A 22,645-nucleotide genomic window follows, 5' to 3' on the forward strand; every position below is an offset into this window, starting at 1 on the left:
TGCCCAGGCTGGTTTTAAACCACAATCCTCAGATCTCAGCCTCCTAAGTAGCTAGGATTACAAGCATGAGCCACTGATACCCAGCTTCCTGAAATTTTAACCCAAAAGAAATGTCCAATAGAAGTTTTTGCAATGATAGATGAAAGGAAAAGAGATTTGAGGGGTGTTTGTGGGTGAAAGGAGGGTACAGGGGGCTTTCAGTGATCTCAGTATTTAAATGTCTGTCTGTAGGTGTAATAGAGTGGATTCCCTTACATGGTCCTGACATACTCTCTGGAGCCATCAAACCAGAGCCTTGTTCTTGCCCACCTTTCTGCCATTAGCATCACCCTTGGGAACCCCTTTGTCTTTCTACAGGCATTTTGATAATACTGCTTTTTTTCCCCGTGCAGTTTGCAGGACTGAGTGCTCGCCAGAGTGTGACAAGCACCTGGCACCAATCAGCAAGATGTTTTGAAATTTTTTTCACCTGGGTCAACGACCTTGGGGCATATTTGTAGGGGTGGGGCTAGTTGTGCCCCGCAGCATGAGAATTGCTTCTGCAGTGTCAATGTTGCACCTGCAGGGGGCGTGATGGGGAAATCAGGAAACCTGGGGTAGGGGACTACCAGAGTATGCGTAAGGGCAGTGAAATATAGCAGGGGCTGGAAAAAGGCCTGTGGGCCAAATCCATCCTATCACCTGTTTTGTGTGGCCCAGGAGCGGGGAATGGTTTTTATATTTTAGATGGCTGGGGCCTGAACTCTGGGCCTGGATGCTGTCCCTCAGCTCTTTAGCTCAAAGCAAGCGCTCTACCACTTCAGCCACAGAGCTTTGGCCTTTTCTGCTTGTGTGGTGCTGAGGAATGGAACCCAGGACCTCATGCGTGCAAGGCAAGCATTCTACCACTGAGCCACCTCCCCAGCCCTGCAGTTTATTTTTTATTGGTACTGGGGGTAAAATTCAGGGCCTGACACTTGCTAGTCGAGTGATCTACTACTTGAGCCATGCCTCCCCAGTCTTTTTGCTTTTGGTTTGTTTTTCAGAAAATGAAAATATCTCCTGCTTTTTACTCAGGCAGTCCCTGGAGTGTTATCCTCCTATCTGTTTCACTCAAATAGCTGGGATTACAGGAGTATAACACCACATCTGGCTACATCTTACATATACTTGATATTATTTACAATACCTAATTAGCGTAAATGTGGTGTTAACATCTGTCATATGTTTTGCTTAGGAAATAATTAAAATAAAAGCATATATATATATATTCAGTACTGCCACATTTTTTCTTAGAATAATTTTTGGTCCACATTTGGGATCCATAGATGTGGAAACCTTGAATTCAAGGTCCTTCCTATGCTACCTCTACCCAAGGTCACCAACCAAGAGCTGCCCTTCCTCCACCACACCCTCCCCATCACACCCTCCCCTACCACACCCCACTGACCAGGCCCACAGTGTTGAACAAAACGCCAGTGAAGGTCGGAAGTTCATTCAGAATTCGAAGGTACTGGAGCTTTGCTTGAATTGCAGAGCCCTGTGGAAACAACCCCCCCTGGAATATGAGAAGCCCCACAAGCACAGGAAAAACAAATTTATGTTAACAAAAGAGGAGTCTCAATATCAAGACAGGCACCAGTCACTAAGCTATGCTGTGGGAATGAGGAGAGGCTGGGGTGAAACTACGGGAAGGTTCCAGATTGGACTGCTCTCACCTCTGCCATTCTCCCTTTCCAAGCCTCCTGATCCTGGCTCTTAAAGCGTCCAACTGACTCATTTTGAGCTTGCTTTTAATTCTAATACTTTCTTTCAACTCTGATACCCACTTCATCCACGCTTTTTTTTCTGAGATCCTTCAAATTCTTTGAGCCACTTAGGCACTGCCCATCTGAAGCTGAGGGTCTTACTCTGCTTTTTCATTGAGTAGCATGACATCTCAAGCCTGCTCTTCACCTGATCTTCTAGACCTCTGTCAGAATCTCTAAGGCTATTGAGAAATCTCTGACACTGGACTCCATCCTCTCATCTGCAATAATCACCAAATTATCTTCACTTTTCCCAACTCTCTCCAACCTCTCTATCTCTATTCTTTTGCCCTATAGCCATTTGCCTTGACATTCTCTCTTGTGGCAGAGTTTATTTACTTTTATTTACTACAGATACTCTTCCCTCAGCTGCCTCCATCCTTCCCTCAGTTGCCTCCACCCACTGTTAGCAGGAGCATCCAAAACCATAGTAACTTTTTTTGTGGGTTGTTATAGGGCTTGAACTCAGGGCCTGGGCACTGTAGCTTTTTTTTTTTTTCAGTTGTGGGGACTGAACTCTTAGCCTGGGCACTGTCACTCAGGTCTTCCACTCAAGGTTAGCACTCTATCACTTGAGCCACAGTGCCACTTCCGGCTTTTTCTGCTTATGTGGTACTGAGGAATTGAACCCAGGGCCTCATGCATGCAAGGCAAGCACTCTACCACTGAGCCACCTTCTCAGCCCCTGTCCCTAGCTCTTTTGTTTAAGGCTAGTGCTCTACCACTTTGAGCCATAGCACTGATTTTCTCATGATTTTAATTGGAGATAAGAGTCTCATGGACTTTCCTGCTCAAGGTGGTTTTGAACCACAATCCTTACATCTCAGATTCCTGAGTAGCTAGAACTACAGGTGTGAGCCACCAGTGCCCCATCCCATAGTAACTTTAATCACAACTGCTTCCTGCTTCAATCCTGCTTCCCTTCTCTGAGCCTCCCTCCAGGCCCCAGCACAGAAGGTTCTCTGAACAGACTCCTGTTGACTTCCCTACCTCTTCTCTTGTCCCTGTTACATCCCTTGCCTTCTGTGTACTTGCTAAGAGTAAGCGATCTGCTTTCCTGACCTCATACCATAGTCTCTCCTATCTCTGGACTTCTGTACAAATGGATTTCCCTGCTTAGGAAAGTCTTCCACTACCTAACCCAACCAACTTATGTAGACAAACTCCTAGCTATCTGTCCTTTCTTCAAGACCAAGATCTAGCACCAAATGTACCAATTCCTGGCGTGTTCTTCCTCTCCCAGCCTGTGTTTAGTGTCCCTCCTCTGTGTTTCCAGAGCTCATGGAACCTATGACATTGTGTTGGGGCTGACTATTGTGTTTCTGCATTAGACCATGCCTGATTCTGTCATGCCTTCTTCAGCTTTGTATCTCCAGGCTCAAAAATATAAAATGCTAGTGGTGGAGATGGTGGTGAGCACTGGTGCTCTCAGCTGAGAAGAAAACAATGCTATTAAATATGTGCAGCAAGGTGGGAATGGCTTAGCTTTCTGAGAGAAATTGGCATCTTAAAATAGAAGCTAGCTGGCAATCCAAGAAATCTGGAATGGCTGAAAAATATGAGTGGGATCCATCCATGTCCTGCATCTACATCCCTGTGCAGATTCTAGCATTTCTCAGCACTCGATAGCCTCTGGGGTAAGAAACAAGTACATGGAGCCTCAGAAGCCTAAGAAGGGACTACAGAGTCAGGACCAGGGGAGGCAATAGAGAGGTCCCTCATAGGCAAAGGTGTGTGCCCAGAAATTGGAGAACAGCACAGTTGTAACCTTGGCCCTCATGTTTGCCCTGTGATCCATTCTGCAGATTAGGCCTTGTCACTTCCTCCACCCAGACCCTGGTTGGGCTTTCATGTTCCAGAATTCCACATCCCAGACCTGATGAACTTGAAAAGTAGAGCAGTCATTTCCACAGAAAGCATGTGTCTCTCCTGGGGGTAATGCATGCCATAGGACATGTGCTCAATTAGCACTAATTGGTGAAAGAATAGAGGAATGAGCTGCGTTTGGTCACTTTGTGTTGAGGACCCAAAACTTGCTCAATGAATTCTACTGAGTTGTGACTCAGAGAATCTCTGAGTTGTGACAAACTCCTGTCTGTAACAGCCCCATACTTCATACCAACCCAGATATATACATGAGTCAAAGATTAGGGATCCCCAGAAAATGAACAGACACCTCCATCCTCCCCAAGACCTTTAGTGCCTAAACACAGTGCCTAATTGCCTTTAGGTACCTTGGTGCCACTAGAAGGATGAGTTTGGTGAGCTTTCAGTTGCTGAGAGAGAGATTTTCGAAGGTTCTTCTCTTTAATGCCCTGCAGGAGGGAGGGGGGAAGAAAGGGTTCCAAACCCCACTCCTTCCTAAAAGCAAAAGAAAAGGAAGAGGTTAGTAAGAGAGATGAAGTAAGACAGAAAGAAGATGGTAAGACAAACTGACTGAAGCAGAGTGGCAGAAACGGACAAATAGAAATTGAGAGAAGGGGCTGGGGACAGAACATCATTGGTCCTCAGTGGGAGATTTAGCTGTAGGCTACAACAGTCTAGGTGTGAACACTTTTGATTCTCACTCCTACAGCATGCATACATTTGTGAAATGCACAGCAGAGCATCTTCTCCCTATGCAGCAATCTGTCCCCACTCCAAAGGGTTCTCCACAACTCACTCCACATTCTTGAGTGAGATCTTCTGAGTAGGCCGAGTAGCTGAGACAGTGATATAGATGTGGAGGGCAGCAAGGCCCAAAAGCATCTCTGGCTTAGGGTCCATTCCAAAGCGTTCTCGGATAACATCATTTCGACTCTGTGAGAGAGGGCAGGCCAAATTAAGTTAAAGGGACATTTTCTTCCCACCCCCATCTAGCCCTTTATCATCTAGAAAAGAATTAGGCATCATTTAAGGCAGGAGGGACCAAAGGGATGAGGAAGAGAAGAGACAACAGAGGTGCTTTGGGTCAAAGAGACATCATTCGCTTTACTCAGCAGGTACTAGACAGCCTTCTCAGTGACAGGTGCACACAGAGGCAAGGCCCAAGTGGGAAGAAAACTAAGTTTACTGCCCAAGTGAGACATAGCACCACTTTTCTTCTTTCCTCCTGTCATAAAAGATCTTCCCATCTTTTTTTCAGGGCCCTATTCACATTCCTCCCAGTCATACAAGGCTCTTCTACTAGTTCAAATAGGAACAAAGAGAGATATTGGGAAGGGCTTTCCATGGAGCTCTGGCTCAGAATCCCAGAATAAGATAGACTGCAGGGATGGGACAGACATTATATTCTTTGAGGTCTTAAGGCCAAACACATTGATGAGTCACTTTCCTTCTATGCTGTCTTGGGTGTGAGGTATGATAACAAAACAAACCCACAAACAAATGACAAAAAGGGGGAAAAAAAACCTCACAAACAGATGACAAAAATAAAAAAAACGGGAAGAGATGTGAAAGGTAAACAAAGGAGGAGGCTGCAATGCTTGGTAAGAAATGTACGTATTATCCTGCCCATGTAATTGTAACTCCTCTGTACAGTATGTTCACAAATAAAATTAAATTAAATTAAAAAAAAAAAAAAAGACGGCTGCTGGAAGCTCACGCTTGTAATCCTAGCTACTCAGGGGGCTGAGATCTGAGGATTGTGGTTCAAAGCCAGCCTGGGCAAGAAAGTCCATGAGACTCTTATCACCAACCACTAGAAAACTGGAAGTGACGTTGTGTCTTAAGTGGTAGAGCACTAGTCTTGAGCTGAAAGCTCAGGGACAGTGCCTAGGTCCAGATTTCAAGCCCCACAACCAACAAAAATAAATAAATAAATAAACAAACAAACAAATAAATAAATAATTTAAAAAACCCTACCACCACCACTACAAACAACAACAAAAACTCTCATTTCTATTTCCTGGAATTTGTTTCAATACATAGTATTTTAAATGTACAGAGGAGTTATGCTCTTGGGTTTTCCCCCTTAGAGTACCCCGCTTTGGTCTCATTGTGTGTGAATGCCTAGATTCCTGTATAAGTTATCATGTCCCAGTGCATTTTAGTTCTAGCTCCCATATATGAGAGAAAACATGCAGCATTTGTGTCTTTTAGCTTGGCTTACCTCACTTAACATGATTTGTTCTAGGTCCATCCAGTTCCCTGCAAGTGACATAATATTATTCTTTCTAATGGATGAATAAAATTCCATTGTGTATAGGTTCCACATTTTTTGGATCCATTCATCTATTGTAGGTCATCCACATTTGGCTATTGTGAATAGTGCAGCAATGAACATGATGTGCAAGTGTCTTTACAGTATCTTGGCTTGTGAAGTTCTGGTAGATGCACAAGAGTGGTATGGCTGGGTACTACCAATTTTTTAGTGTATATTAATTGTACCAACAGTTTTTACCATGCTATTTTAGATGTGCCTATATTGTATTATGATCAGAATAATTCTATCGCTTTTCTCCCCCCATCCTCTCAACCCTTAGTTTTTGTTTTTGTTTTTTTTTTGGGGGGGGGGTCCGGTCATTGAGCCTGAACTCTGGGCCTGGGTGCTGTCCCTCAGCTCTTCAGCTCAAGGCTAGCACTCTACCACTTGAGCCACAGCACCACTTCTGGCTTTTTCTGCTTATGTGGTGCTGAGGAATCGAACCCAAGCCTCATGCATGCAAGGCAAATGCTCTACCACTGAGCCACCTTCCTAGTCCCTGTAACATTTTTTGTGTGCCATTGTTAGGGATTGAACTCAGGGTCTCATGTTCTCACTAAGCTTTCTCACTTAAGCTTGGCAATCTACTACTTAAGCCCACCTCCAACTTTCAGCTTTTTGGTGGCTAATTGGAGGTGAGCATACCATGCATTTTTTTGCCTGTGTTGGTGTTGAACTCCAATCCTCAGATCTCAGCCTCTTGAGCAGCTAGGATTATAGGCATGAGCCCCCAGTGCCTTGCTACAAATCCCTTATTGATCAATAGTTTTCACTGAGATCCTTTACGGTTCCTGGCAACACATATGAAAGTAACTAAAAATAGATTATAGACTTAAATGTAAAACTTAAGCCGACAAAACTTCTAGAAAAAATATAAAGGGGGTTGGGAAGGTGGCTCAGTGGTAGAGCACTTGCCTTGCATGCGTGAGGCCCTCGGTTCGATTCCTTAGCACCACATAAGCAGAAAAAAAAAGCCGGAAGTGGCACTGTGGCTCAAGTGATAGAGTGCTAGCCTTGAGCTGAAGAGCTGAGGGACAGCGCCCAGGCCCAGAGTTCAGGCCCCACGACCAGACCCCCCCCCTAAAAAAATATATATAGGATCATTGTGACCTAGAGTTAAACAAATATTTTCTAGATACGACACTGGAAACATTGTCCATAAAAGAACAAATAACAAACTGGACTTAATCAGTATTCAAACATATGCTCTGGAAAATATTGTTTAGAGATTGAAAAGGCAAGCCACAGAATAGGAGAAAATAATTGAAAATAACACATCTGACAAATGACTTGTTTCCAGAATAGATAAAGAACTCCCAAAATTTGGTAATAGGAAAACAACCCCCCCCAAAAAAAGCTGGAAAATGATTTGAACAGACATTTACCAAAGAAGATGCACAGAAGTTATTCAACATCATTATTCATTAGAGAAATATAAGTGGATGCCACAATAAGATCTTATATAGTACTAGAAAGATTAAAGTAACATTGTCAATACCTAATGTTGACAAGGATGTGGAGAAACTGGAACTCTAATATATGACTGGTAAGAATGTAAGATGGTACAATCTTTGAATTAAAGAAGTAGTCAGGCACCAGTATAGAAGTAGCCAGGCACCAGTGGGTCATACCTGTAATCCTAGCTACTCAGGGGAGTGAGATATTAGGATCACAGTTCAAAGCCAACTGGTGCAGAAATGTCTCCAGGAGATGCTTATCTCCAATTAATCACTCAATATCCAGAAGTGGAGCTTCTGGCTTAAAATGGTAGAACACTAGCCTTGAGCAAAAGAGTTCAGTGACAGCACAAGGTCCTAAATTCAAAATTTATCTATGATCACCACCACCACCACCAAAACAAACAACAACCAAAAAAAAAAAACCCTAAAGAAGCAAGGCAGGTACTAGTGACTCATGCCTGTAATCTTAGCCTGTAATCATGCCTGTAATCTTAGGCTGAGATCTGAGGATCCCAGTTCAAAGTCAGCCTGGACAAGAAAGTCCATGAGACTCTTATCTCTAGTTAAGCACCACCACCAACAATAATTAAAAAGCCAGAGTGGAGCTGTGGCTTGAGGAAAAATCCTCAGGGACACGGCCCTGAGTACAAGCCCCAAGACTTGCACAAAAAAATGAAACAAAATAAACCAAAACTAAAGAAAGATAGCTGAGCTTGGTGGCAAATATCTGCAATCCTTGCAGTCAGAAGGCGGAGGCAGGAGTATTACAAATTGGAGGCCAACCTGAACTACATAGCATGCTTCAGCTTAGACCCTGTCTGAAATCTGGTCACCTAGAAAATAATACTAAAGAAAAATAGATCTACTATACGATCAAATCCATTTCATTGCTATTTGCACAGGAGAAAAAAAGCATGTGCTAATACAAATATTTGAATATGAAAGCTTTATTTGTAATACCCAAATATCCATCACCAGGTACAAAAAAAAATCTGGGATAGTACTTGACAATAAAAACAAATGAACTATTGATATATGCAACCACACAGATGGATTGTGATGTCATTATACCTAGAAAAATAAGCCAGACTAAAATAACAATGCATCCTGTATATATAAACTTTAAAAAATAAATTTATAGTTAGGGAAAGCAGCTCAAAGGTTGCCTGGTGCTTGGGGAGAGGAATTTGCAAAGGAGCTTCAGGAAATTTCTGGGAATATTATATATGCTCAGTATGTTGATAGCAGTGATGGTTTCGATGGTAATGTGTGTGTGTGTGTGTGTGTCACAATTTATAGTATGTACTTTAAACAGGTATAGTTTGTTGTATGTCAATTGGACCTCAAAAATGGATATATAAAAAAGAAGAAATATACAGAGGGAAGAAATCTAGAAATTGTCTTGTCATCAAATTCCAAAATATTAGAATGAAGGTAATCCTCAAAAGTGTGAATGAAGAAATTCAAGGCAAACAAAATGAGAACTGGGCTGGGAAGGTGGCTCAGTGGTAGAGCGCTTGTCTTGCATGCATGAGGCCCTGGGTTCGATTCCTCAGGACCACATAGCAGAAAAAACTGGAAGTGGAGCCCTTGGCTCAAGTGGCAGAGCACTAGCCTTGAGCTGAAGAGTTGAGGGACAGTGCCCAGGCCCAGAGTTCAGGCCCCACAACCGACAAAAAAAAAATGAGAACGAAATTTCTAAAATTCATAAAGCAACCACACAACTCACTGCTCCCCTCTAGGTTTGGCAAAGGAACTTGAGAAGGAGAAATATTTCATAACATTTTAGATGGTCACAAAGGGCAGAAAGGACAACCATGATGTCTTACAGCACTTTATCAGGTGTCATAATCAGAGACAGATGAAGTTCCTTCCCCTACCTTTCAAGTGCTTTGTATATCCTGTGGGCACTTAAAACTCAACATGTCCCAAAATTAACTCATCTTGTCCCCAAACCCACTCCACTGCCTCCATTCCATGACTTGAGTAATGACACCATTTCTATGAAACACTCATCAAGTCAAAGTGTATTGACTGTACCTTTTAAGTCTCCTTTGAGTTCCACCCCATCCCTCCATCACAGTCCCGATTTCTCCTTAGGATAATAGCAAAGTTCCCCAGGTAGAGTACTTCCTTATCACTGTGTAATCTTCTGAAATTGCTTATCTGACTGGGCTATTCATTCATTTATGTGTCCCCACTCTCCAGCAGAATTTCTTTACCTTAGTCTCACCTGAAGAATTTTTCAAAATGCCAATATTTTGGCCCCACTACCATACTTTTTTCATCAGTTTTAGGTGGGCCAGAAGGGTTTTTTTTTTAATCAAAGGCTAGTGGCTAAGGTTAATACCCACTGTCTTGAAAGTAAAATAGGCTCTTTTGAGGGGAGAATACCCGTGGTATGGTAGGAGGCTAATGAGAGTAAATGAAGGTGAATAAGGTTGAAGTAGTTTATTTGCATGCATAAAATCTGTTGAAATTGTTTTAAGAAGGGGGGAAAAGAGGTAAGAGTGTGATGGAGATGAGTTTGATTGGGGGTACAGTGTATGCATGTATAGAAATGTTATGACACCCATGTACAAGCAAGGTATGCTAATAAAGAAGAACCATTGTACTAAAAGAGGATTTGGGGTATCAGAATCTGATAGATGGTCTGTTAAAACAGATCACTGAGCTCTACCTCAAGAGTTTGTGATTCAGGAGGGCTGGGCTAAAGACCAAGAATTTGAACTCCAGTAAGTTCCCAGTTGGGGCTGATGCTGCTGGTTCAGGAACACTGTGAACATTGCTCGGTCTCTATCATAAAGCCTAGCAAGCCCTTGGTAACCTGGTTCCTGTCTCTCCAACATCATTTCCAACTGTTCTTATGTCACATCCTGCACTGCAATTATCATACATGGCTCACAGTTTTCTCATCATGCCATGCATGAAAGTAAGAGCCCCTGCTTACAATATACAGTAAATATCACTCTTCCTTCAAAGCCAAGAGCATGCCTGAATCATTTTTGGGGGGAGGGGGGTCTGGTCGTGGGGCCTGAACTCTGGGCCTGGGCGCTGTCCCTCAGCTCTTCAGCTCAAGGCTAGCACTCTACCACTTGAGCCACAGCACCACTTCCGGCATTTTTCTTTTTGCTTATGTGGTGCTGAGGAATCGAACCCAGGGCCTCATGCATGCAAGGCAAGCGCTTTACCACTGAGCCACCTTCCCAGCCCTGCCTAAATCATTTTTATGCCTGAATCGTTTCTTCTATAAAGCCTTCACTGTCTCTCTCTCAGGAATTTATTGCTGAGTGCCCTCATTGACATTGAACTCTGCCATCGTATTTATTTATGCATACATGAGCTCTAGTGAGCCAGGATGGTTCTTTCTTCACCTCTGATTGCCAGTATCTAGCATTTGGCTTGGTTCAGAGTAAGTGCTCAATAAATATTTCTGAATGTAGTGAATTGGAAACTTATTCCTTACTGGAGCTAGGTACTGCAGTTTGAGATCCCCTGAAACATAAAAGGGCTTGTTAAACTTTGGGATCTTGTGAAGGCACTAGTTACTGGGGTTGCTCATTCCTGAAAATGGATGAGCTTTGTGAGGATACTTAGGTAGGACTAAACCATGGCCAAATCAAGTCACAAGATCAATCTACTTTGCCATGGACCACAATGGTAGCAGAAAAAAAGGGCTTTCAGAGCTATGAGGAGATTGGAAAGACTTAACATACTGACTTAATTGTGATGCTAGATCAATCTGCCTGTTTGTCCACATAGCTGCCTGTGTATCCCCAAGCCAGACTCTACCTGGATGTATAGGTACTCAAAAGCAGCAGGATCCCGACGCAGCAGTTCCACGGGGTCTTTGGGAAAGAAGCTTATTCGGAAGAGGCATTTCATTCCATGATAATGGGTCCGCTGTACCACCTGAATTCAAGGATGAGAGGTGGGGACAAGATATCTAGAATGAATGGAAGTCAGTTTGGTGGCTTCTTAAAGTAGGGCTAAGGACAGAGCTAGGTTGCTGTTTTCTATCTGGTAAGATTCATGTTCAGTAGTCTTCTTTACTGAGTTTTCATGTACCCTTGTCCAAAAATATCAAATGGGAAATTCCAGAAATAAATAATTCATGGGGTTTCAATGCCTTTTATTATAGTACCTTTTATAAATCTTCTATTTTATTGCTAGTTATTGTTGTTAATCTGTTACTGTGTCTAATTTATACATAAAATGTTGTCATAGGCATGTAAGTGTAGGGAAAAAACAGTATATATAGAGTTGGTATGCTGAGGGCTGAATTTGTAGATTTTTCCCAAACATTTCTTCTTTTTTGTGTCTTAATTTTCCCTTCCTCCCTCTCTCCCTCCTTTCCTTCTTTCCATCCTCTTTCTTTTTTAAAATTTTATTTATTTTATTTTTATCAGTCCTGGAACAGCTTTTTTTGTTCAAGGCTAGCACTCTACCACTTGAGCCACAGAACCACTTCTGGTTCTGAGGAATTGAACCCAGGTCTTAATGCATACTAGGCAAGCATTCTACCACTAAGACACATTGCCAGCCAATCCTCTTTCTTGCTTGAGTGCTTTACTCAGTGCTGGTTAGCCTGAAATGGCCTTTGTAGCCTAGGCTTACCTCAGCCTCTTGAGTGTGGGAATAACAAGCTTGTCTCACCACATTCAGCTTGATTTTGGCTTGTTTGGCTTACACATAAGCTCTAAAAAGGTCTTTCTTCCCAATGCTCCCTCTCCAGTTCTTATCTTCATAAAACTACTGAATCGACCTGCTCACTTGACACTTGGGTGTTTGACCATTGGTGAAATCTCATCCTATGTAGCAATCCTGTATTTCCCCTGTATTTATATGGCTAGGAACATCAGACAGTTCCTCCTCTATCTTGGAAGCATGTAGATGGAATGTGACCTATTCTTGGCCCTACAGAACTCATTTCCAATTCTCAATTTATGCCATTCCCTGACCTTTGCCTATCACTGCTTTATTCAAGTTTCCCCTTAAGAAGTAGAATGGTCAGGTGCCGGAGACTTGCTACTAAAGACTACAACTAATGATCTTCACATCCTCTTTGAAGTCACAAAGGACATGATCAAGGGCCCTCTGGATATGAGTAGTAACCACCTCTGCTACCGAAATGTGGCTTCTGGAAGCTGGTTGAGCATATTGTTAAAAATTTTCTAGATAGGGAGCATCTCAGACTCTCTTCTCTAGGAAAAGCAGCACACACGTACCAAGCCAGGCTAAAGGAGATACTTACATAAGCCAGAGGCTGCTTGTCCTGGAGAAGCAGGAACTTGTGGTTCTGCTCCGGCCCAGCATACTCAAGGACCAGAGCGAAGTGCTCGATATATCTCAGTGAGAGACGGTCCTGTAAAGTCACCATCACATCCTATAGGAGAAAAAGAACTTTGAAAGGGGAAATCCATTATGGCTCTAAGCTAACTAAGTAGCAAACATATAAGGAGGATAGACAACCAAGTACAAACATCCTATGGAGAAGGCAGAGACAGCAGTCTTCATGGTGGCCCAAGTACTGGATTTCAGGATGAAAAAAGGGGCCCATGAGTGCTGCCTACAGGTCTGGACCCAGGGGAACATCACATACCCAGGACTTGGAGGTGTCTGTCTCTGAATTATCCCTGATTGGACATATGGAAAAAGAAGTTTGTGTCACTGCCTCCAGCTCTCCTTCTACTAGACAAGTAATTGTCTGAGTGCTCACTGAGTGCCAAGTACTGTGTTGGTTCTCTTCTCCCCTTCTCTCATCAGTCAAAATGTCTACTCTGCCTTGCCTGTCAACTCTTTACTTAGGAATTAACAAAAGCAAAAGCTACATTTCTATGATTAAAAAGTAGACTATTTCCGGATTCATAATCTAAATCAAATGACTTGAGTTACTGGCAAAATGTTCATTTTTGGCCATAGCTGGCTTTTATAGATGATCAATTTAGCAACTTGAAAAATGTGTCCATGCAGAGGAACAATGTCACGTGTCTGCTGTACAGTCATAAATCTGACAACTTCTGGGCTCCGTCTGCTCTGGTGACCTACTTTTAATACTAGGGCGTCTGGAAACATTATCAGTGGGGGCTGCCCAAATGTCATTTTTGAGATTTCCTCCATCTATTTGCTATGACTTCAGCATCCACACTGGGCGCCAGTGTGTGCATTTGTGCACTCAGCATCTCCTCTCAGTCACCAAAGGCTGTAAAGAAGCAGGCTAGAAGGGTCATAGAGCTCTGTGACAGCTCAGCCTACTAAACAAGCCCCTCAGTGAACACTGCAAGACACTCAGCCATTGAAATGGTAGACTGGAAAGTGCTGGGTACTTGAGAGGATGTCTTTGTATTATCCAAGTAGTCACAGAGGTACCCGTATTGCTGAAGCTCTGGCAGGGACAAATGAGGTTTTCTTTGCAGTTCAGCTGCATTGGGATTGTGGACAGCCAAGCCGGCAATTGCCAACTGGTGTTACAAGTGTAACAGCCCCTGTGCCAGGCTGTCAATTCACACAGGTACCTCTCTGGGACAAGTGGCTTGGCAGCCTGTCAAAGTTCCAATGAATAGCCATGCACCCTTCCTGAAGTCAGACTGGGATCTCAAGTGAGGGGAACACTGCTATCATGGAAGCCACTATGGTGGTAATGATGTGAGGTGGGAGAATATGTGGAGAAGCTACCAGAGGGAAGGAGTTGGCAGCATATGCTCTCATACAAAGACAGAGCCTACACTGGGCAAAGCAACCTATGAAGGAACACTAAAGAAGATTCTGACACAGAGATACACACATTTGGATGAGGGACTTTGGAGATCTCCTGGGTGACTTTAATTCATGTGTGTGTGTGTGTGTGTGTGTGTGTGTGTGTGTGTGTGTGTGTGTGTGTGTGTGTGTGTGTGTGTGTGTGTGTGTGTGTGTGTATGTGTGTGTATGTGTGTGTGTGTGTATGTGTGTGTGTGTGTGTGTGTGTGTGTGCCTGTACTGGCCCTTGAACTCAAGGCCTAAGCATAAGGCCCTTATTTTGTTACTCACAGATGCTACTCTGCCACTTGAGCAACAGGTCCACTTTTGTTTTTTTGCTGATTAATTAGGGATAAGGGTATCATGAATTTTTCTGTCTGGGCTGGCTTAAAACCAAAATTCTCAATCTCGGTCTCCTGAGTAGCTAGGATTACAGGTGAAAGACACCACAGTCAGCTTAATTCTGCATAATTCCTCTGCATAATTCCTAGACCAGTTTCCTGGTCTAGGTTCTTTTTTTATTTATTATTTATTTTTATTTTTTGCTAATCTTGGGGCTTGAACTCTGGGCCTGGGCACTGTCCCTGAGGCTCTCTGTGCTCAAGGTTAGCACTCTACCACCTGAGCCACAGAGCCACTTCCAGCCTTTTCTGTTTATGTGGTACTGAGGAATTGAACCCAAGGCTTAACCCATGCTAGGCAAGCACTCTACCACTAAGTCATATTCCCAGCTCGGTTCTTTTCTTCTCTTTTCTTCTTCTTCTTTTTTTTTTAATAGCCCCAGTGTGGGAATCATAAGACACCTGTGGACCAAGGCAGGTTTTCTGTATAGGTGTTATAGCCCCTCAGCAATAATAGGCTGCACTGGTTGCACAAAAAACACCTTCATTTTGGAATGGCAGTCTCTTTCTGGAGAGAGTCCAGAAAATCAGGAATGGACAGTTGTGTCCCAGAGCAGAGTGAACCTAGGTTAAATTGTATCATCGTCTCTGTTCTTGGAGACTAAGAGAATCACTAGGACTTTTTCATGCCTGGCTGAGCTGTTAAGAATCACAGTTCAGTAATTGCTCTTCCTGTGAAAAGCATAGCTGAAAGGGCTGTGGCTGGACTTTTCAAATCTCGGTTCAGTGCTTAAGATTTGGTTGCAAAGCATGGCTAAGTTAACCTCCCAAGAAACTGCATTTGTTTATTTCTGTGTGTAAACTTGTGTAGGTATTATTGTATCAATACAAATAAGTTTTGCTTTATAAATGGCATGATAATATTCACAATCCTAGTCCTTAATAATCTTTTAGGATCCGAGGAATGTGAACATGAAACAGCTCAGAAGCAGATGTGCACTCTTGTGCACAACCACATTTTAACAATCAACACACAGTTGGGCTTGCAAAGTCCACGACCTCAATGGAGGACTATGCATTTTTGTAGCCTTGTGTTCATGAGCATTTGAGAGCAGTGAGCAGCCGTGTGCAGCCTCAGAGGAACATAGGACAAACAGCTGACTGAGGAAAAAAGACTCTGTATGTACCTTGACAGTGGTCCGGCCATCAAATGTGAATGACTTGATCTGCCCATTTTCTAAGAAAACCTTCAGGACGTTGGGGATGAGGAGGAGAGCTTCCTTCTTCATCATTTTCTATGAAAAGTCAGGGAAAAGATAATGACAAGGCTCATTCAGATGAAGAATAAGGTCCAGATGTGTATGTGGTAAACAGAAACAGAGAGATGATAGAGTCAAAGGGTATGAAAGGGCAAAGAGACAGAGGAAAAAGCAGATCGATAATGTTACATGGAGATCAGAACCAAATTCCCCAAGAAGATGTTAGGCCATATTAAAAGGTCACATCCTTCACTGGACATGAAGTGCACTTATATTGTACTGTGGTTCAAATCTCTATTGCTGTGGCCCCGAATCACTACCACACACACACACACACACACAGACACACACACACACACACACACACAGACACACACAGACACACACACACACACACACACACACACACACACACACACGCGCACACACACCCTGAGGGGCTTCTGTGCCTCAGCTTATCATCCTTCCCTTCCTATCAGATCCTTCACAAGGTCTTTTCTCTGCTATTCTCTTCCCTTCATGGCATCCCAGCCCTCATTCTTTTTTTAGTGAAGGGTACTGAGCAGGACTTCACACATGCTAGGCAAGTGCACTACTAAGCTACATCTCAAGTCTCTAGGTCACAGGTTCTTTCAGATGTGGCCCTTGCTACCTCTCTGCAGTCATGTCTTACCATTCCTGGTATTCTTGTTCCTTTGATGCCTCCATATCACTGACAATTCTTCATCGCAGAGAGTGTGAATTTAGTGTCTCAGCTCTGACTGATTCACTCAATATTTTTTTTTTTTTTTTTGTCGGTCATGGGGCTTGAACTCTGGGCTTGGGCGCTGTCCCTCAGCTCTTCAGCTCAAGGCGAGCGCTCTACCACTTGAGCTACAGCGCCACTTCCGGTTTTCTAGTGGTTTATTGGAGATAGGAGTCTCACGGTCTTTCCTGCCCGGGCTGGCTTTGAACCGCGATTCTCAGATCTCAGCCTCCTGAGTAGCTAGGATTACAGGCGTGAGCCACCGGCGCCCGGCAATTCACTCAATATTAATAGTATGAAAATCTCTGAGATGATCCCAAATACTCTCAGACATATTTGAAAGCTCTTGGAAAATGGGAGCCACTGACCTTGATTCAGAACCACTGGCAAGGCCCATGGCCCATTTCTTAATATCTGATCACTCCTTAGCCTAAGTTTTCCTGGACCCAGAGTTTGTTTAAAAAAGACTACATACTAATTTCTGAATAAAAATTATTAAATAAACATATTCTCTTCTGCCTTCTTCTTTCCCTTTCTATTCATTCTTCAAATCAAGCTCCAATATGCATTCTGTAATGCCTTGGTACAGTAACATCAGATACTTGTACTGATCTTATCATGAGTTCCTGTTATCAATTTATACCCCTTTCTTTCTGTGCATAGGTGTGTGTGTGTGTGTGTGTGTGCGCGCGCGTGCGCGCACGCGCGCGCGTGCAAGCGTACTTGTACTTTTTCAGTTTTTGAGACAGGGTCTTACTATGTAGGCCTGGCTGGGCTGGAACTTGCTACGTAGGTCACGTTGACCTCAAACTCAAAATTCTCCTGCTCCAGCCTCCCTAGTGATAGGTTCATAGATGGGTACTATCACACATGGCAATATTTTTGCATACTTGTTTTTCACAATCAAACAGTAAATTCAGTAAATTCATCTTTTCAGTCCCAATACTAAAGAGCATTCCTGACATACAGCTGGTATTCAACTAATGGTGTTTTCTTTGTATGTAGGTACTGGACTTGAACTCAGGGCTTTGTCTCTTTGTCCCAGGACCCTCTGAGGTCAGTGTTAGCTGAATATGAGTTCAGTTCTCGAAGACAAGACAACACCTTGCAACATGGGACTTGGCCTTGTGATACTCCTGCCTGGCTGACCCTGAGTGTCCCTACCTTCTACTATTCTCCATTACCTAAATGAATTAATGAATAAACAAAAAAAGTAAATAAAGTTTAAAAAGTGGGCCTTCCCAGTCCTCTCCTTGATCCTGAGATGCCTTGCTCCTGCCAACTCCAGAGGCCCCGACTCCCCAGGCTGATGATGCTCGGTGGTGGCAGGTTTTATTTAGCACACTGGGTTGGACTCAGATAATTACTTAATTGATTTTGCTTAAAAATAGAGCTGGCAAGGAACGCCCACAGGATTTATTTTTACTCTGGTTGCTTAATAAAGCCTTGGAACACAAGGGAAAGAGATATGGGACAGCCTGGAGTCATCTGGACTCCCCAAGTCCCAACAGGCTGCTATGGTCCATACTGGCAGCAGCAGTGGAAGGCTGCTGTTGGGATATTCAGGGAATTTCCTAAGTACAATAAGAGGTGGAAGATCGATGTGTCTTTGTCCTGGTAAGAGCTTTGAGAGATGCTTGGTGGCCTGTCCCAGTGAGGAAAAGAGAGAAGTCATTGGAAGGGTTCTAGCTGCTCTGGGACACTTGTTTTCCAGTAGGGCTGGAGTAGGGGTTTCAGTTTGCCTGTGGCCCAGCTCTGAGGTATGGAAGAGTTACAGTGGAGGAAGGAGAGCATGGAAAATGGAAAGGGGGTAGACGAATAAAGAAGGGGAAGAAGTGTGGGAGTTTTTCACTGGTTGTTCTGGCCATGGCTAATTTGTCTGCAATATTGAGGTAGGATAGACTGCACTGGTCCAACTTTCCAAATTGAAGTCCTATGGTTCAGGACACAAATGTCCCTTTGGTGACTTGGCACTCAGAATCTGCTTTAGTCTGATCTTCAATGAACTTCATCCTGTATCCTCTACCCTCTGATCACCCATTGTCTTTAACTTCAGCCTTTTCCAGAATGGACATAGATCCCAAGCACCAGTTATTCAGACAGCTTGCCAATGGGGTCCCACAGTCCTCTGGGCTTCCTAGCCTTTTTTATACATGTGTGCATGAGGGCACTGGCTGGGTTTGAGGATGAGAATCAGGCAATGGAGATGTGTCTCTTGTCCTTTCTTCTGAGTGGCTTTGCCTCAGAGAACTAGAGGTGCTGGGCATCTCACTCATTTCCCTGCTAGTTCAGGGCCTGTTATCTTCTCTCAACAACTACAGCTGGGCTTCAGTGTGTGAATGCTAAGTATCCCTGAGAGCACAGCTGGCCACTGCCCACAAAACCACACAAGGCCTGTTAGCTCAATCTCTCCTACCCCCACTGGGATATCACCAATTTCTTCAGACTCCTGGGGAACTCTGGGCCAGATTCCATGATAGCTGAACACACTTATTTCTGCTTCCCACTCACCTCTTCCCATCTGCACATCTGGAGCTGACAGCTCGCCTCATATAAATCCCACAAAACAGTGAGAAAGGCCATGGGCTGGCCAGTGTCTCCTAGATTGGCAGCTGTTTGGAATGAGCTGTCAAATATTACCTGTTTGTAGAGATGATGCCACATAGCAGTGGATTCTTTAATGCCTTAGTCTGAACCACTTGTCCCCCCCTCCCACTGATACCCCAACACTGAGAGGTATCCAGTGACAGGAAACAGGTATTTATTTTGTGCGTAATAAAAACTTGCTGAGTTTAAGCAGAGTCTGTCATTTCCCCTAGGCAACTTCACCTATCACCACAGTTTTCTCCAGTCAAGATGTGAAATTGCAGGACCACTTAAATGAGAAGAGAGTTCAATTTCATCAGCTTCTTGCTCCCTAGATCTTCAGAAAACCATTACTTCCTTCCTGTTTCTATCAAGTAGCCAAAAGATGTTTATGGAGCACTTGTTCTGAGTGTATGCTATTGTGGCAGGGATGGAAATTTCTCTACACATCAAGAGAATCTGGAGTGTACTGATACATGTTTTTTCTTCTTCCAATGTGTGGGGAGCCTCCCTGGAAGCTACACACTCTGGTCTACTCACTACCTACTCACTCACAGCATGGGATTTTCTGGTTCCAACCCCTTAGTAATGTTATCAACTGGGATGAGAGAAGAGAGAGAGGGGAAAGAGAGAGAAGAGGGAGGGAGAAGGACAGGGAGAGGGAGAGGGAGAGAGAGAAATAGAAAGAGAGAGAGGGAGGGAAGGAGGGAGAGGAGTGAGAGAGAGAGGGAAGGAGGGAGAGAAGGAGAGAGGGAGGGAAAGGAGAGAGAAAGAGAGAAAGAGAAAGAGAGAGGGAGGGAGAGGAGTGAGAGAAAGAGAGAGAGGGAGGGAGGGAAGGAGAGAGAAGGAAGGGAGAGAAAGAGATACACACACACACACACACACACACACACACACACACACACACACACACACACACACACACACACACACACACACACACAGATCTCCACAGCTTAGCTAATTTTGGCCAAGCACTAAGGAGTAGAGCCAAGGCTGGACTTACTGCATCTGTTTCTCCAACAGCCACCTGCTCAGAAAATCGGACCTTCACAGGATTAGATCTCAGCTTGGCCTTCTTTGCAGCACTGATGAAAGCAGATTTGGGAGACTGAAAAAAAGAACAGAGGGCCAGTGAGTTCTCTATCCTTGGCGGGAATCCTGACCTATGTCATGTCAGAGTTAAGATGCCTCAGTAGAACTGAGTATAGTCACATAAACTTGTAATCACAGCATTCAGGAGGCTGAGGTAGGAGGACCATAAATTTAAGGCAAGCTTGGATTACTCTGTTTTGAAATTTAAAGAAAGATGTCTAAATACATGAGTACATGCACATTTTGCCTTGCTAATCAATGAATCAATAAATAAGTATTGATTGCCTATTAAGTGCAAGGCAATATACTATCTCCTCATACAATTGTGTGTTGGAAAAAAGCTGGACATGAATCAAATGTGGGGAAATTGATGAATGCTATAAGCCTATGGGAGTTTCTCTAGAAATAACACACATTGGATTTTTAGATATTTGCTTTCCTTATTATGAGATATACCTAAATGTTGGATTTTATTGCATCTGAATATAAACGTTCCAAAGGATTTACAGAATTAATCTTACTCATCTCAAAGACATGCCCTGCCCTTAGGAAAGAGACTCATAACAAATATGTTTTCGATGTAGGAGAAAGGAACCATAGCCCTCCAAAATGACTCACCCACCATTTCTACACTGCTCAGGAAGAAAAATATGAGAGATTTAAGCTAGGGCTCTTGGCTCTCTACTTCTGGGTGCTTTGCTTATCCAATTCTGTTTGAAATGCCTAAAGATTCAGTTAAGCTTTCTGGTTCTTGAAAACATTTCCAAAAATTGAACAGGAAGTATGATTAGCAAACATTGGAAACTACATCCATCTATCCCTGCTCACGGGTTCTGCATCCTTGGATTCAACCATCCACAGATTAAAAATACTTTAAAAATGGTGTCTGTACTAAATATGTATAGATTTTGCTTATCTTCATTCTTAAAGCAGTACAGTATAACAAGCATTTATATAGTATTTACATTTGATTCCATATTCTAAGTAATCTACAGATGATTCTAATTATATGGGAGGATATGGTTAGTCCATTGTACCTAGGGACTTGAGCATCTATGGATTTTGGTACCTATGGTGGGTGTCCTGGATATAGGAAAGGTATTCTTTAAATTCCAGACCTTTGCTGAGTTCCATACCTCCCAGTAGCCAGTGAATTTAGAAATCCTGCTAAAGGGTACCCTGTTTGGGGGGAATTTATTTGTTAATTTGCCAAATTTAAGGAGGGTCTACTATATACTAGGTAGTCTTCCAGATGATGAATGATACCATAGTGAACAAGACAGACAAAGCTCCTGGGCCTCATGGCACATCTGTTCTATCTGGAATATAGATAGTAAACAAACAACTTTTTTGAGATAGAATCTTGATATGTAGCCTAGCCTGGCCTTGAACCTATGATTTCCCTGCCTCAGACTACCAAGTGCTGGGATTACAGGCATGTGTCACGATGGCTGGCTAATAAACAAAGATTTTTTGTAGCACATAAAGACTACATTAGTCTTCCCTTAGCTGCAGTTTGCTCAATATGGTTTCAGTCATGTGTACATAACTACAGCTTGAAATTTTAAAATGGAAAATTCAGAAATAATTCAAAAGCCTTAAATATATTTTGTTATCAAGTATTTTACTAATTATTTTATTTTGTTATTGTTGTTAAACTCTTACTATGCTTGATTTATAAACTAAATACTATCATAGTATATATGGATAAGAAAAAATGTTTCCTATATTTAGGAGCTGTTTTATAGTTCAGTATTATTAGTTGTTTAGGCATCCACTGGGGATCTTGGAAAGTATTCCTTGCAGAAAAGGGGTTTAGTGTAGGAAGGAAAATAAAGAAGGATAAGAGACTACACAAGAGAATGAGGGAGACTGGGGTTATTTTAGTAATTTTCAAACCTATAATCCACTATTCTTAACTGTAGTCACATGCTGTACAATAGATCTTAAACATTTATTCCTCCTGTTTGACACTATATACTCTTTTTTTTTGCCAGTCCTGGGGCTTGAACTCAGGGCGTGGGCACTGTCCCCAAGTTTCTTTTGCTCAAGGCTAGCACTCTACCACTTGAGCCACAGCGTGGCTTCTGGCTTTTTCTGTTTATGTGGTACTGAGAGATCGAACCCAAGGTTTCATGCATGCAAGGCAAGCACTCTACCACTGAGCCACATTCCCAGCCCACTTTATACTCTTTGAATAGCACCTCCTCATTCCCTTCTCTCAGCTCCAGCTTCTGGCAACCACCACTGTATTCTGCTCCTGACAATATATAATATGAATTATTTGTCTCTGTGTCTGGTTTACTTTACATAGCATAATGTCTTCCAAGTTCATCCCATTAGCAAATGGCAGAATTTCCTTTTTTTCTTGCATTGATGAAGACTGAACCCAAGGCTTTGCAAGAATTTCCTTTGTAAAGCTGAATAGTATTCCATTACCTATGTAGCCCATTT

At 43.0% G+C, this 22,645-nt stretch overlaps 1 protein-coding gene across 6 annotated transcripts in view; it reads right to left on the reverse strand.

The window, feature by feature from the left end:
• Frmpd3 (FERM and PDZ domain containing 3) overlaps positions 1-22,645 on the reverse strand; it is a 144,827-nt gene that overhangs the window by 28,703 nt on the left and 93,479 nt on the right. For all 6 annotated transcript variants that reach the window (XM_070039960.1, XM_070039963.1, XM_070039965.1 and 3 more), the window contains 7 exons: positions 20,103-20,207; positions 15,694-15,801; positions 12,685-12,816; positions 11,223-11,342; positions 4,450-4,586; positions 4,022-4,148; positions 1,430-1,519 (listed from right to left, as the gene is read on the reverse strand). In XM_070039960.1, coding sequence (XP_069896061.1) covers positions 1,430-1,519; positions 4,022-4,148; positions 4,450-4,586; positions 11,223-11,342; positions 12,685-12,816; positions 15,694-15,801; positions 20,103-20,207 — 819 coding nt within the window. The remainder of the gene's footprint in view (positions 1-1,429; positions 1,520-4,021; positions 4,149-4,449; positions 4,587-11,222; positions 11,343-12,684; positions 12,817-15,693; positions 15,802-20,102; positions 20,208-22,645) is intronic.

This window comes from Dipodomys merriami, unplaced genomic scaffold, assembly GCF_024711535.1.
Source record: "Dipodomys merriami isolate MVZ:Mamm:240054 unplaced genomic scaffold, mDipMer1.0.p SCAF_3, whole genome shotgun sequence".
Classification (NCBI taxonomy): domain Eukaryota; kingdom Metazoa; phylum Chordata; class Mammalia; order Rodentia; family Heteromyidae; genus Dipodomys; species Dipodomys merriami.